The sequence below is a fragment of the Ciconia boyciana genome, chromosome 5 (genome assembly GCF_034638445.1).
Source record: "Ciconia boyciana chromosome 5, ASM3463844v1, whole genome shotgun sequence".
Lineage (NCBI taxonomy): Eukaryota > Metazoa > Chordata > Aves > Ciconiiformes > Ciconiidae > Ciconia > Ciconia boyciana.
Window position 1 is genome coordinate 2827122 of NC_132938.1, and position 16965 is coordinate 2844086.

The following is a 16965-nucleotide window of genomic DNA, read 5'->3' on the forward strand; positions in this document are numbered from 1 at the left end:
TCCGGATGGGGCTGCTGCGGTTTTGGGGCACGGTACCTCGGGAAGGGTTTACATGGGGGTGCAACGCTTGGGGGGTATGGGGGCCGGGGCATGTCCTTGTGCTGTAGGGCGTTTGGGGGGTCAGTGCTTCGGGGAGGCCAGGGCACATCACCCGCGGGCTCCGGGGGTCCGGGGGTAGGACGAGCCCACGCCATGGCGGGGGGCTGTGGTGGGGTTGGACGCGCCCATGAGCGGCGGGGGGGGGGGGGGGTATGTGTGTGTGTGTCTGTGTGTCCGTGTCTGTGTCTATGTGTCCGTGTCCGTGTGTGTCTGTATCTGTGTGTGTGTATGTCTGTGTGTGTGTGTGTGCATGTAACGAGCGCTGCGCCGGGAGTGTGTGCGCGGGGGCAGGAGTTGGACGAGCCCATGCCTGGCGGAGGGGGGGAGCCAGCCGGATCCTCCGCTGTGTTTGAGCCCAGCTGTTGTCGGCGGTAGAAGCCCTTTGCGGCCTCGCTCCGTTAAAAACGAAGAGAAGGTGGGGCTGAATCCTGCGCGGCCGGGAAAGCGGAGAGCGCGGGCAGCGGAGCGGCGGTGCCGCGGCCCCCCCTGCGGCGGGGAGCGCGGTGGTGCGTGCGGCGCGGGGCGGGGCGGGGCGGGGCGAGGCGGGGCGGGGCGGGGCGCAGCGGCCGCAGTGCTGCCGGCTCCCTCCTCCCGTCGCCGCATCGCCGTCGCCATGGCGCTGTGCGGCCGTTCCGCGCTCCTCCTGCCGGCCCCGCGCCCCTCGCCGCGCCGCCCCCGGGCCGCCGAGGCCTTCGTCAGGTAACGGGGCGCGGGGGGGAGCCGCCGGGGGAGGGCGTTGAGGGTGCGGGGCGGGAGAGTGAGGAGCTGACAGGGAGGGGCCGGGCCGGGCTGTGGGCTGCACTGAGGGGGGCTGGTGGGGTGGGGCCGGGCCGGGTGTCACTGAGGGGCCAGGGGCATGGAGGAGGTGGGGGCGTTGAAGGGGCTGCATGGAGCGGGGCTGAGGCATTAGGGGTGCTGGGGGTACCGAGGGGGGATGCAGAGGTTTTGGGGGAGCTGATGGGGAGGGGTTGGGGGCGTTGAGGGGTTTGGTGGGGGAGGAGATGAGTTGTTTAGAGAGCTGTGGGCAGTGAGGGTGGTGATTGGGAAGAAAATGGGATGTTAAAGGCGTTGGGGTGGGCTGGTGGGAAGGGTGGGGGGGTTAAGGGCTTTGGAGGTGCTGAGGTGGGCTAGAATAGAGGGGTTGGGGGTGTTAAGGAGAGGTTTTGTGGAGTGCAGGGGGCATTAATGAGTTTTCGGGGGGGTACTGCAGGGGGATTTGGAACCCTTAAGGAGGTTGGGGGGTTATGGGAGGCTGGAGCATTAGGAGCAGCATTTGAGGGGCTGGGGCTATGGGCAGAAGGGATGGGGCATCATGGGGGGTGGCTAGTTTTGCAGGTGGCTACTGGGAGAGAAGTGTTGATGGCCTTGACAGGATGGCAGGCAGGGGCCTGACTTGACCCTGTGGGTGTAGGGATTGGCGAATCTGGAATCCCACTGGAGAAGGGTGTGTGGGAGGCTGTGATGGACTGGGGGACAAAAAGAGAGGTTTGGGGACCTTGGAGAGGAGCTGTTCTGGAGAGGGTGGGCTTGGGGTAGTGTCACTGCAAGGAGCTAAGCCTGGGTCTGGTTTGGGAGGGAATGCGTGTGGGGCTGCCTTGGAAGTAGGGAAAAAGGGCTTGGGAAAGGTAGGAAAGCCGAATTAGGGTAGGGGTAGCAGAGATTTGGGAGGGGTTGAGGGATCATAACGATGATGTATATTGAGATGATGATGATGAGATGATTGTATATTTGTGTGGGCACCTGCTGGGTGGCTTGTGGAGAGCTGCCTGAGGGGATGAGGGCAATAACATTCTCTGAGCTTCAGAAATATGGAGGATAGAGCTTGACAAGAGATGGGGTGTGGGGACACGTTAGATGATTGCGTTCGCTCTATGGGAGCTTGGATGTCAGCTCAGGTATCGTTAAGTTGCTAGAGCTCTATTTCCTTTTGAAGACTTAAGGTGCACCCATGTGTGTATATTAGGCTACAGTGTATTATCTGAAGTGTCTGAATATCACAAAGAACAACCCAGGAACTGAAGTGCTTGATGCTTTCGATAGTTACAGCACAATACATGGAAGTATTCACCAGTGTGAAGTCGGATAATAGAGTAACTGGGACATTGCACATAAATTGCAGAATTGCATGTAAATCGCAAACAAGCAGTTGGCCGAGCTACCTGGGTATTAAAGTGGTTATATATGTGCCATAGCTTTTACATCTTTAAAAAAAAAAAAGGTTTTGATTTTTTGTTCAAGGAGGGAAGAAAAGCATTTTTACTTTTCAGACAATATGCCTGTTGAAATGAGAAATTCTGCACTGTGAGAGAGAAATGGAGGTTGTTCTGTTTGCTTGAAATACACGAACATGGCTGTTCTGGGATGGCTATGTTCACTCTCTGCCTGCAGTTAGAAACTGAATTGATCACAGAGGGAAGGAAAAGTGACCTTTTCAAATATTTTTTTCACTGAATAAATTAATCTTATTTGTTTAGAAAGAGCTTAGTATTTGTTTATAGCTGGAAAGTATCTGAAAATTCATGATCAGTAACAAAATACCAGGATGGTGAAAAAAAAAAAGAAGCTGAAAGAGAAAATGGTTTCCACTCAAGCCCCTCTCTTTATGAGTGATTTTTGTAATCTGAGATCCTGTTTTAGAGTTGTCATGAGAACATTCAGACTCTCTGTGAACATCTGCAAGCTCTTGAGCTCCACTGGGAGATCCAGACACCATCTATAATTTGGCGTGTTTGTAGGAGGCATGTCATCCGTTGATTTTTTTTTTTTTTTTTTTTCCCCTCTTCAACATTTGTTCTTGTACAGTTTTTTTTCAGGCCAGATGGAGGCAGGGAGGCCAGTGTTTGCAATAAATTTCTCAAGCAGTCAGCAGATACCAGGCAGTTAATAAAAATAACTTAAAACAAAACAATCCGTTACCCTCCTCCCTCCGCCCCCAAGTCCCAAACAGGAATGGAAAAATTCTTAAGACTATATAAAGAATAGAGAAAGGGCCAGAGATAATTCTTGGAGTTCTTCCACATACTTCAGAGTTTCGGTCTGCTGTATGGTGTGTTGGGAGCTGGCGTTTACCACAGCGACCCTAGGCATCGTAACAACAAAAGGAAGTAAAGAATGGTTTTGTAAATAAAGAGAAAACAATCCCTTAACTAAGAGATGAGGACTGCCCAAAAAAGGATATGCCTTTTTAGAAGATGATGTCATGTTTCATGTGGCTGCGTTTAGTGGGGAACGAGTGTTTTCCTTAAGAGTAGGTGCATTTCTGAACAAAATTTCTATTAAATGCTTTGGTTAAATATCACCATCCAAAATCAATGTAAACCTCTTCTATTTGGTAGCGCTTTGGACACATCCAATTTTGCATTACCTTTGTGTAAAATAGAGTAGGCAAATCTTCCTTATTAAGTACCCGTGTTTGTAACATAATACAGATTAGCTCTCGCTGTGTGTCTACATGGGGAAATGCAAAATAAGTGCTTGGGTTCATTTTTATGCTGTCTCTGCCTATATGCCTAATATTATCATCCTCTAAACCATTCTGGTTTTAAGCGGTTAAGTATGTGGCATTTTTCCTACGGCTTAAGAGGAGCAGTCAGTGGAGCGTTTGGGAGCGCGGTGGTGCAGGGACGAGAAAGTTGTGGTTTCCCATCCAGTTTTAGCAGGGGACATATCTATGTCGAAAGATTAACAGTTTGTAGCCATGTGTTCCTTATGTAATTATGCCGAGGTTCAGGATTTTGTAATAGCACAGTTTCACGGAAATTTTTTTAAGGAATGCACTCTATTTTAGCTATGCAAAGAGAGAGCTAATTTAACTTGCTGAAGTATTGGAGGAAACAAAAAGAGAAACAAACCCCATTCCTTGAATATGGATGGTTTTCTACTGTGTTAGGGAAGTAAGATATGGCTTAGGGTCTGTCAAGTGCTAGGCTGCAGCCAAAGTTAAGAGGGATGTGGGACTATATGGTTGATAGGAATAGGAAGGCAGAAGAAGTGCTTAGGAAGAAAAAGTTGCCGAAGAAAGGAGCAGAGCTATTGTGTTAACTCAGCTGCCTGTGGAGCTTCAGCCGAAGTTACCCCTTTGCGATCCTTTGGCTTGAACTGATGGCAAAGCATCTGGCTTCGTGCTTTGTGGCCACGTGGCTGCAGTGGTTGTGGTCCAGTACTGGGCTCTGAAAGTAAATTTAGTCTTAAGGCACTGTAGCTTAACTTCTGATTTCTGCTGAAGCGCTAGACGCTTGCCTTGTCTTTCTGATCAGAGATTGACTGATAGCAGAGTAATTACACTGCAGCTGCTAGTCTTTCCTACTTCTTCAAATATTGCCATTTGCTCAGGTGATAATGTTTTTTTGGGGGAACTAGTTGGCGTCCTCGATAACACGCTGCAGTTTAAGAAAGTGAAAATATAGAGCTGATGTTTGTCAATCAGCCTGTTAAAACAGAGAATGCGTCAAGGCTGCAGGTCTAACTGGCCACGTACGTGTGCGTAGGTGATGGGCAACCTGTCATTTGATTGCACCCATGGAAGAACTCCACTTCGTTTCCAGCCCATTAGCTGATGTTGAGGTCCTGTCTGCGAGTTACTCACAGTAAACAAGTATGCCCAAGGTGGCATATCTAGCGTGGTTATAGAAAATACCGGTATGAATAGTGATGTGAGTTCTTAATAAATAGTGCTACTGTTCAGATGTGCTGAAGTGCCAAAGATCCTGAACAAGCTTGTAGTTTGCAAATGGCGTGAGGTAGTCGCAAACGTTTAGTAAGGAGAGATTCATGCTTGTTCCTATGTGCTTTGAGGCCTCTGAATTACAGAATCAAATATTACTGACCATTTAAAGTGAAGAAGCAGGGAATTTGGTCCTGTAAAGTACACACAGAGTTGAAATTTCTTCCTTTATGTCCAGTTTTAAGATTCTCTTACTGTCGCTAAACACGCTAAGTGTTTTTAAAGTTGCTAGATCTCCTATTTACAGTCAAGTTCCCTATGTTCATTGTAGAGAAATTTTGAAAATAGCTGGAAAATTGTCATGTATTTTAAGGTGGGTGGATGTCATTGTCTCTTGTGAGTGCCAAGTAGTAAAACAGCTATTTTGGTGAGCTTAAAAAAAAAAACAAAACAAAAACTGAGAAAGCATGTTATGGTTCAAACTAGATAGTAAATTTCAAATAAACTGCTTTTGAAATTAATGAAATTCTGAGAGTGTCTAACTCAGTCTGACTTCTGGTTTCTATTTTTACAAATATGTTAAGATGGTGATAATGTCAGACTGTGGGAAATCCAGGGAAATCCCATACTCTAATGTAAGCAGACAATAACAATGTTTCTGGTAGAAATTGTGAGGTCAACAAAAGGCCCATGAAAAATAAACTTGATTTTTTTTGGGGGTAGAGTGGAAACAGATGGTAGTAGCAGCAAGTTAACAAGAAGTGAGATTTGGAAAAAAATAAACTTTTATCTTTCTACTTTTTTTTTTTTAAAAAAATCAAGTACTTAATGTTAAAACCAGTGTCTGTCTTAAGTAGACAGTATAAATCTATTCAAGCTATTCCCTGAAGATGAACCTTGTTAATGTGAGGATTTGCACAAGCTTGCCAGGGGTGTCTCGGATTTTTCCCCTTGTTCGCTGCTATCTATCCAAGCTTTATCGCCTGTGGGTTTTTTAAGACCGCCTAGCCTTTGTGGGGGAGGAGCGTAACATCTGCCAATATGAAGCAAAACATACTCAACACAGTGAAATCACATCCTTTGTCAGCTGAATTGCATGTTAACCACAGCTGCGGCCATCCCAGACATACGGTAAGCCGGCCTGTAGGAATCAATCGGGAATCAATCAGGGATCAATGCTAATATCGTTGCTGCATTAGTACCACTGGATTACAACGTTGAGAAAAGGAAGCTTGCGTGCAGAATAAATTCAGCTAGCAACAAGAGATGCAGAAAAAAGTAACATGTTGTGGAAACATAAATAAAATTAAAACACTGTGTGGTGTTATTTAAAAAAAAAAAAAGTATTTGTTCTTTCTGATTGAGAAAGGCACAGTTGTTAATACTCTCTTTATTTGCCAGCATATGTGGCTTGCAGCGCTGTGTCTGTTACTAAGTTGTGACAGCCTAGACTGTTGTAAAGCAAGGTACTTTGCATAATTAGTATGAAGACATGTGAACAGATGAGCACTAATTCTTAGAAGTTAATGACTGTCAATTATCTTCCCCTTTTTTTTTGGATCTACTCCAAGATTAGCAGAATATCAAGTACCTCAACGTATAGTTTCTTAATTGGCCCAAGCATACTTTATTGCCAGATGCCACTCTAAAATGTGGCTTTGCCTTCTGATCTGCCTTCATGAGCAGTCAGATCAGCTTGCTGATGTTTGAAAGTGTTATTTTTTTTAATTCCTGGGCTAGAGTTTGTTTGGATCCGTAAGCTGATCTGACTTGACACGTGGCTTCAAGATTGTCAGTGGAGGTACAAAGGCAGTGAGAAGGGCGAGACCGTCCCTTGCAGCACCGTGGGCTCTTATACTGGCTTAAGACGATGTAGAAATCACATCTTCTTTTCAAAAGTGTGTGCTGGAAAAATTCTCACTTCACCTACTTCAACTTCTTATCCACTTCTAAAGCAGCCTGGTTGTCTGTGGTTGTCTCGTTGGATATGGCTGGATAGCGAGCTTGCAGCTCATGTCTTGTCCAAGTCTCACTGAAGTCCAGGAATTTGGGGTTTCCTTAGAAGGGCTTCATGTAATTGTGTTTTCGAACACACCTAATGCTCATTTTTCAGCGACAAGCTACTGTAAAATTTAGTTGTGGATATGTATGTGGGTGGATCCAGAGCCACGTCTTCCAGGAAAGCATCCTGAATCCCAGAAGGTTATGCCGTTGTGTGGAGGTCGTTCTTCATTCTTTCTGTTTGAAATTGTGTTACTGTGGTAAAATGAAAAGGAGTAAAAAGTCAATACCCTTGCTAGGGTGCTTGCTTTGGAGGCGGGAAAAGTCATGGATTTTTATTCCCAGGACAGTTTCTTTGTTTTTGTCAGATGACTGTTTAATGTGAAATGCAAGAAAATGCCTTTTTTTTTTTTTTCTGACTTTATACACAGTTCAGCCTGTATTGTTTAAAAGCATGTAGTAAGAATTCTAATTATTTTCTTCAGTATTTCTGAATAATGTCTTTCTTCAGACACAGAAGTCTTCTGTTTTTAATGTCAGCCTTTGAATGTAATGATTTATACACACTTGAAATGACGCTGGAAATATTTCTGAAAGAAGCTTTTTCAAAGAAGTCTTTCACAGAAACCACTTCTTTAAATGAGGCAAGGAAAAATATTCTGCTGAAGGCTGGTTTAATATTAAGATTGAAATAAACATCTTTATGGTTATACCTCTCATTACGAAATAATGAACATATAATTTGCTCTACGCTTTTTTCCTTTTATGTCAGGACTGTCTCTTGAAGGAAATGTAGCACTGACATTCAACTTGGCTTGGCAGAAATTTCCTAGCAGCTTAATCTGAGAACTTTATATATTTTTAAGGGGTGCACCCAAGTTATAATTTCTGTGAAGGATACTGAAAGTAATTCTGGGAGAGTAAAATTCCTAACCTTAAATCAAAACTTAAGGAGGGAAAGAAATACCCAACTCAGAACAACCAGGCAGGTACTTTCCTCTCCCAATTCCTCTTCCCCTTTCCTCCCCCCCACAGTTTACTTGAACAGACCAGAAAATACTTCCACAGAGCTCAAGAAGACAAAAACATTGTATATTTTGCTTTGCTCTGCTCTGGTCTTGTTGCACAGACTCGTAACACTACTTTTTCTTTTAAATGATAAACATATTTGATCAGGTCTCACTTCCATTGAAGCCATTAGTGTGAAATTAAAATGTAAAGATTTTAGGAATAATTTACCTTGTATCATATAAGAATGTTTTTTAATAAATGGGAGTATCTTTCCCCACAAGTTTCTTACAAGGAGTTTCCGTACTTGTTCTTTGTCAAATTGAGTTTTAACTGTTCCTTTCTTTCAAAAGTGATCAGTACAGGGGGAAAAAAATGACAGCAAAAGTAAGGTGTGTTTTCATGCTGTGTTCATAATGCATAAGAGGTTTTAAAAATATTTTACAATCAAGAAAAACCTGTCTTTGGCTGGAGAATTACTTAAATTTGCCTTGAGAGTAGAAGTTGAACAGGAGTAGTAGAGGGATTTTTGCATCTTGTTTCTGAGAGGAGTCGAATGAAAATCTGCCTCTTGTGCCTTCAGTTTGGAAGCATTTGTAATATTTTTTCTGATGACAGTTTCTTTTCTCACTCAGCAGAAGCAGGAAGATGCATCCTCTGATATGGTAAATATTTTAACAAAAATCAGTCTGGAAGCTGCTTGTTGTGTCACTGCAGAAGTCCTTGGGCATGCTTTCTCACAGTCCTTTCGATCTGTCCTTCAGGTAGTCCTGGGGAGCATGGGTTTCTCTTAAACAGTCCTTTGCAGATAGGTTGAGAAGCATTTGTGTTTTCATGCGGGCTTTGTCTGTACATAAAGCGGCTTCCATTTTCTGGTGTTTTACGGAGGCTCTAGCAATTCTACTTGCCTGCAGCTGGTCCTTAAATAACTGTAGGCTTGTTTGCATACTAACAAATGAAATAAGTCAAATTTGTTTGTACCCACAGTGAAGAGTCTAGCAATTTTTTTTTCTACACTTGATCTTGTGACATGGGAAATATAAACATACAAGCACTGTATAGCTTGCCATAGGGGATCATCTCTCACCTAACTAGTCTGGGCTTCTGTTTAATGATGGGATGAAAATCTTCCAGAAAAAGATGCAAAACCTTAAGTTTGGATAGCTGTGAGATTCAGTTTTAGGTTAGGTTTTAAAGAACAAATAATTAGAAGTTGCTAAAATGTGCAGCATAAAGTTCAATGTTTCTTTCACGGACTTCATAGCATCGCCTACATGGGCAGCAACATCCAATGGTACCTGATTAGGTGTCTCTTTGCTGTCATCAGTGGCTTTAATTTCTGTTTCTGTATCTTAAACTGGATCAAAACATATATTCATACATACAGTGGACTGTGATACAGTACAGCGTATAATATGAATTGGGAAGTTTCAGGCAAAAAGAATAACTGAGGGATTCAGACCTCAAATAGGCAACCTAAAAATGGGAAAAAACAAAACTGGAGTGGTTTGCACTGATTTTGTGCTTCGTAGGAGAGTATCTTCAGATGTTGTCGTGTCCTTTACTGTGGAAGTTCGAATTGCACTGAGATTAGGTATAATGTAAACCTTTCGTCCTCATGCTGTCTTTCAGAGAAAGTAGAGCGTGATAATTGCAGTATTACTGGAAAGATCTATTTGCTTTTTACTTGCCTTAAGTAACTATGAAAATAGGAATACTTGACCTTACTTTCTCGTTTGTCTGAGCTGATCATAAATTTAGGTCTGTTTCAGTGTTTCTGTAAGAGACATTTGTTTCCTAGAGCTGAACAGCTCATAGTTCTATAAACAAGAAAACACATTCAGTAGTATCAGCAGTGAAATTTCTTGCCTTCAATCTGTATTAAAACAAGCTCACGAAATGTTGCCTAGAAGCACAAATTATGTTGCGCTCTGTTTGGCTATTGTAGCTGATTTTTTTTGCCTGGCTTAAAGATGCGTATTGGACAACTAAATTAAACTTTATATAATAAACAATTCATTTTGATTATGAAAGTCTTGGCAAGACTTGGTATTGTTTCATTTCTTTTTAATGTAGATTATCAAAGATTATACATTAGGCTTATAATTTTCCCTAACTGTTCATTTAGAAAAATTTTGTGGTTTTAATACAGAAGTCACGAGAGAGGTAACATGCATATTATGAAAATGATCTAGATATTTCTTTGGGTATAGAGGGGAAAAAGTTCTTGCTTTTATGATTGCATTAAGTATTATTCAGAGTTGTTTTGAGCTGTGGTTTACTTTCTGACTGGAAACCCACTAGTATAAGTTCAGTTTGTTAATTTATCTTGCAGAAAAAAAATGTTTCTTAAAAAGTGACACTCTTCTGGAGTTCAGCTTTTGTTATGTTAAATGAGAGTATTGGCTTTATATTTTTCCATTATGGACTAAATAACATTCTAGAGACTAATGCCAGTAAGAACTGTAGCACCTGAGGCTTAAATAATAAGAGAAAATCCCCTGGTCAGGAGCTGTCTGTCTGTCTCCAGAGTGCTCACTAAATTTGCTTTCTCTTTTCTGTCTGAAAGTTCCCTCGGTTCTGCATTTTGGCTTATGTATGTGCTTCTAATAATGACAGGGTGACCCATTTGAGTCTTCGTGATACTGGTAAGCAAAAGCATCGCTGGGACACCACAGATAGCATGACACTGATTATTAATCGAGGACACGGATGAGACCCTGCAGGTTTGCGAGTGGAGGCAGAGTTCTCTGTGCCTTTCCCCCTTCTCCCCTACACGAATATCAGGCTTTTCACTTTGATTTTGTAAGAGGTCTGGGATGTGCCCGCGTTATGTAGTTACACAGGGTGGAAGTGGTCTGATGGTGCTGGAGTTTCATCACTGAAACTCATCTTTTGCAAACACCTCTTGGGGTGTAGGAGCCACTGCAGTCCCTTCCCTTGTCAGCTTTCTACTTGGGCATCACCTGCCCCATCTTGCTTTGCTCTCTGCTTCTCTGGTAGAGAAGGGAGTGTTGCTGGCTTGGTGAGAGGAAACTTGAACAGAAATTTTTGCTAGAGGTTAGAGATTAACAGGGCACGTGGTTAAAAGGGATAGTTATGGGTTTTAGTCTTCTCTCAGGGTTATGTACTTCATCTTTTGTGGACAAAAATAAATAATCTGGGGATGGTTTGCTATAAGGTCTAAATGTATTTCAAACAAAAGATACCCAAGTTGAAGTGTGTCCACTTAGTTTATACAATAAAGAAAAAAGCTAGGTCAGCTCTTTAGCCTACCAAATTTGAGCATTTCAAAACACTGACCTTAAGGATGAATTCTCTTTCTTTTGCAGCTGCAGCCGCCTTCGAAACATTCAGAGTATCCTGACACAGAGCAGCAAATCTCAACCTGATGGAATCCTTTGCATTTTAGGTTAGTTTTACTCCCTCCCCCCCTTTTGTTCTGACTGTACTGATAAAGATACCATGAGTTTCAGAAAGATGAAGATCAGCTCTTCCATCCTCCCCCAGGTTCCAGCCCTGTTTCCCAGCAAGAGGACAGCTGATTGTTACACTCTTTTGTCCCTAAATAATTATTAGGCCTATTTAGTGATTTCAGGCAAACTTGCTACAATAGTAATATCATCAACATTCTTCCAAGCCTTATGAAAATTAAGTGTCTGGAGGGAAGAGAGAATCTTTGTTAATGTCCAAATTGAAGGAAGGATGGGGAGAATTGAATACATATCTATTTGGAGTAAACATTCAGCTGTGTAGGCAGTGTTTGCTTTCTAGCTGGTGCTTGGCATAAAAGCTCAAGGCTGAAGGCACACGCGTTGCAGCTGGTTTCCCTGAGGAGGCAGGGAAGTGGAAGGGATTAGAAGGTGCTGAGGTTATGGGGCTGGAGAAGAGCAGGGGAGCACCAAGGTTCAGGATCATGATATGCAGAGCTACTGAGAGTGGTGGTTGAGAACAGACTTGGTGAGGAGGGGGGGAATAATCAGAAAACTGACAGAATTAATAAAACCTGAATTTAGGGGGAGGGAGGTCTAGCCTCAGGAGAAGTAATTCAAAATGCATTTGAAGAGTCGCATGAGAAACCAGGAAGCAGTTACAAGTTAAATGGTGGCATACAAACAGCATGTGGTTTCAGTGCTTTGTTTCTTCTGGGGTTGGGAGAAAAGGGTAATATGAAATAAAGCTACACGTGCAAGTATGCTGTAGGAAAGTAACAGGTTTTTTGTACTGCTTTAATATTATTACTGAATGTAACATTGACTCTTGTTTCTTATCAACATTAAGATATTAAAGGAAAAATTCAAGAACGATGATTGAAATTCCTTAGAGAATAGGACTAAGTGGGTGATTGTTTAAATAATGTATTACAGTTAAAGATGGAGAAATCTAATGTAGCCCTAAAGAAGCTATGTGTAGTAACGGGCTTGTGTTAAGAAATGATACAACAGCCTGTTTTTTTGTTTGGTTGGTTCGTTGTTTTTTAAATGCTGTAGGAAGAAAACTTGAAGAAGCTCATTTACTGAACCACAAAAAAGTTGTAAATGTGTATAACCTAGTTCTCTTTTGGTTGATGCTAACTGTATAACGTGACTCTTCCTGTCCCACATTCTCTAGGGTAAGAGTTTAGGAAGTCTTTGGCTAAGTAGTAACTTTACAGCTAGAAGGTCGCTGTGTCAACCTTCCAATGAAACTTCATCATACAAGATAAAGTACTTGTTTTTTGCCTTTGATGCTAGTCTAATTTCATAAAATATGACACGTTGTGCCATCTCTTAATTCTTGCCATTGACACTGTAGTATTGCTTGACTGTTGTTAATTCTGAAGCTGCAGTAAGTCCCAAGCAAAGCGTAGTCACTCAAGACATTGTACGGCTTTAGGGAAAACTTTACAGGCAAAAGGAATTGCTGTGTGTAATCCTTAGTGTAATGTGGAGTATTTAAATCCATGCATAAGACCATACCTCTTAATAAATAAGCATTTATGTTATGGAAATATAGGAAGTGTATTTTGTTATTAGACTTGTGCTTTGCACTAATCTCGTTCAGCACCCACAGTGGGACTGTTGTTCTCCAATCTGACCTGTCTAATGTAGCCTGCAGAATTTCTCACATAGCTTCTGATTAAGCAGGCATGTCACTCGGTTATAAATGCATTAAATCTGTCTTCAAATACAAGCCTCACATGACAATATGTAGTCTCACATCTTCAGTCCCATTGACCTGTATGGAAAGCAGATACTCATAACTATGTTTTTTTTACAGTCAGTGCATGTTATATTTCACTTGGCTGTCTTTAATGACCTAGAGTTAATGCATTTCCCTCACCCCAACTTTAATTTTACATACTGGCCTGTGACATAAAAACAACATAAACTTTCATAGCTTTGCTTCAAGTACATTAATATTTATGCTGAAATTAAAAACAGCTTTGTGAGATTCCAAAGAGAGATGAACTGACCAATTATTGATGAAATTACTTAAATAGTTACAGCTGATTTTTTAAAAGGATCCTGACATCTTATTTTAAAGTGATTGAATGGTAGCATTCCTGCATTCTTTGCTGAGGAGAAAAGACATCACAACTGACAGGAAAAAGGAATTTGGAGGTTGGCATGTCAGACGTCTTTAAAAAGCTGTGATGTCTCAGTTGGAGTGTGTTGCTGTTAAAGCTGCTAAGAGAACAGTATATCAAACTACTTAAATTATACTCTAAGCTATTTTTTTAACAGTGGTGTTTCTTGCATCTTACCTTTCAACAGAGATTTTCAGCTCATGGTGAAGTTGATCTGATTTCTGAGGATGTGTATTTAGTTTCAGTAGGTTGTATCTATAAATCTGATCGTAGTTGTAGCTGTTCCGATTGTAGATCGAACTTTCGCAGTTCAGCATAGCTACGCTAAGTTTTTACAGACCTTGATATTTAGTTTTTATGCCCCCCGAAGAGGATAGGAATACTTCAGAGGCTGTGCCAGGAAATCTTTAAGTTTATTTTACCTTCGTTTTTATATCCATCCTACACAGAGCTCTTCCTCTTAGGATGTGGGAGAAACCTCACCAGCGTTTAGTACGTTGGACTGATCGTTCATCCCACTCCCTTTCCCAATGGAGACTATTTTAATGATTCATGTGCTACTTCTCTTAGATGGCAGTTCCACAACTGCATGTTGGTTTTCAGCAGCTGTCTACAGGTGATCTGTCCATTCTCTCCAGCCTCACCTTCTTGCTACCTCCCTGGTGTCCCTAGAGCTCACATGGCTGTTCAATGTGTTATGGAACAACTCTTCTTTGTTTTGATACTCAAGGGTGTGTCAGAAGTGCATGGCTGGGACAAAGCAAGTGGGACTTTTACCTGTAGGCTATGTTTATGTCAGCTTAGCAGCTGTGAAATCGCAGATGTGAGAGATGGCTGAGCTGAATACTTTTTGCAGCACAAAAGGGGAGTCTCAGCCTGCCCCTAGACTGCTCCTCTTCCCTTTCCTCTCTTTCCTCCTTGGATGCATTTTACATCAGTGCTGGTGGTTGGTTGGTATCTTGCACCCGGTTCATCCTATGGAGCAGACAATTATTTTTTTTTCTTTTCCCATCATATTTGGTCAGACTAGTTTTCTGCCAATTAAGCAAAGTGAATCAACTTGCTGAGAGGTCAGATAAGCTCTGACTGCAAGAGAAGGAGCAGGAATGGCTCCTCGGGCAGCAGTGAGCTGTTAGACTGAGTCACTGTCTAACTACACCCTTGTGATGAGTTGGGAACAGGCTGGGAGTTACTAAACTCCCAGCTCAGCTGGAGACAGGCGTGGGGGTTTCCTAATTAATCGCTTTCCCCATTGTTCTGTTGAGGACTCCTGATACGCTTTCTGGAGGTGTCTTATCTTTGTCATTGTTTCATTTCCTGTTTATTTTCCGCTAGCTATATCTGTTCATTTAACTCTATATGTTTCTGTGGAATAGTATTAAAGGCTTTGTATGAAAGCTCCTGTCTGTACTGGATACTAAAAACAAAACCCCCCAAAACCATTATTCTGCAGAGTTAATTCTTTTATGGTAAGCTAATTTCTTCCCTGCTAGCCTGTCAGTGCTCTGCAAGCAATAAATTCACCCATGTTCTCTATAAGAGTTAAGTTTATCAGCTGCCCCCCTTGTTAACATCTTTTTGTCTTCTCTTCCTGTCTTTCTGTCATTAACTGCAAAAGCAGGGTTTTGGTGTTTAGTTTTGAAGATGATCTCTGCTTCAAGTCTAAAGAGCTGGTGCACCCAGATAAAACCTCAAACTCTTCACATGATGGCAACATCTTCACTTTTTTTTTTATGAGTACAGTTTCTCATTTTTCTTCTGTTCTTCCAGACTTTATAATCATCTGTTCCTTTTTCTGCTTCGCTATGTGTTATTCTGTTAGCCTATCCCTGAGCACACCACCTTGGCTGTTTAGCCTGTGGAAACCCTAGCAATGAGCCTGATAGGAAAAAGTGCAAATGCCACGTCTGCTTTCATCCATGCTGTTTGGCCTGTAGTTGAGGGTGCCTTGTTAGATTAATGTTTGATATGATAGGTGATGTTTACTTATGAAACATAAGTAATGCTGCTTGCAGAACAACTGATCTAACAGCTTGCTGCCATGGAAAGGGACTATCCTAACTCCTACTTTGTGACAGATTATTGCTCATCTGATTCCCTTCAAAAGTCGCCTCAGTTAGGCCAAGTAATCAGTAAAACAGATTATCGTCAGGACGTTGTGCGTGCTAGCTTTCAAAGGCTATAGCTGATTTCAAGGAGACTGTGTTTAAATGGAGTTCCCTATGTTATCCCACACGTGTGAGTCATTTACCCCATGTGTGAGGCGCCAATATACACACAGGGCAGAGGTATTTTATTTCATGTCTGTGCCGAGATGGGTGCGAGGTGGTAGCTCCACAAAGCTAGCAGAAAGTTCAGTCATGCAGGTACAGTATTTATACAGTCTAGTTATACATATGCATAAGTAATTTATAGAATCATAGAATGCTTTGGATTGGAAGCGACCTTTAAAGGTCATCTAGTCCAGCCCCCCTGTCATGGGCAGGGCCATCTTTAACTAGATCAGGTTGCTCAGAGCCCCATCCAGCCTGACCTTGAATGTTTCCAGGGATGGGGCCTCCACTACCTCTCTGGGCAACCTGTGCCAGTGCCTCACTACCCTCATTGTAAAAAATTGCTTTCTTAAATCCAGTCTAAATCTGCCCTCCCTTAGTTTAAAACCATGGCTCCTTGTCCTGTCACAACAGGCCTTGCTAAAAAGTCTGTCCCCGTCTTTCCTATAGGCCCCTGTTAAGTACTGGAAGGCTGCTAGAAGGTCTCCCTGCAGCCTTCTCTTCTCCAGGCTGAACAAGCCCAATGCTCTCAGCCTGTCCTCGTAGGAGAGGTGCTCCAGCCCTTGGATCATTTTCGTGGTCCTCCTCTGGACCTGCTCCAACAGGTCCATGTCCTTCTTGTGCTGAGGACCCCAGATCTGGACGCAGCACTGCAGGGGGGCGTCTCACCAGAGCAGAGTAGAGGGGCAGAATCACCTCCCTCGCCCTGCTGGCCACGCTGCTTTGGATGCAGCCCAGGATACGGTTGGCTTTCTGGGCTGCAAGCACACATTGTTGGCTCATGTCCAGCTTTTTGTCCATCAGTACCCCCAAGTCCTTTTCCATAGGGCTGCTCTTGATCACAGCATCCCCCAGCCTGTATTGAAACTGAGGATTGCCCTGACCAGGTGCAGGACCCTGCACTTGGCCTTGTTGAACCTCATGAGGTTCACACAGGCCCACTTCTCCAGCTTGTCCAGGTCCCTCTGGATGACATCCCATCCTTCTGGCGTGTCAACTGCATCACTCAGCTTGGTGTCATCTGCAGACTTGCTGAGGGTGCACTCAGTCTCGCTGTCAATGTCATTGATGAAAATCTTGAACAGCACTGGTCCCAGTATGGACCCCTGAGGGACACCACTCGTCACTGATCTCCATCTGGACATTGAGCTGTTGACCACTACCCTCTGGATGCGACCATCCAACCAATTCCTTGTCCACTGAACAGTCCACCCATCAAATCCGTATCTCTCCAATTTAGAGAGAAGGATGTTGTGGGGGACTGTGTCAAAGGCTTTACAAAGTCCAGATAAATGACATCCATTGCTTTTCCCTTGTCCACTGGTGTGGTAACTCCCTCATAGAAAGCCACT

General features: G+C 42.9%; 1 protein-coding gene across 1 annotated transcript in view; it reads left to right on the forward strand.

The window, feature by feature from the left end:
- Positions 1–666: 666 nt before the first annotated feature.
- DNAAF9 (dynein axonemal assembly factor 9) overlaps positions 667–16965 on the forward strand; it is an 80031-nt gene continuing 63732 nt past the window's right edge. Inside the window, exons 1-2 of the mRNA XM_072861233.1 lie at positions 667–798; positions 11104–11183. Of these exons, the coding sequence (XP_072717334.1) occupies positions 713–798; positions 11104–11183 (166 nt within the window). The 5' untranslated portion in view covers positions 667–712. The remainder of the gene's footprint in view (positions 799–11103; positions 11184–16965) is intronic.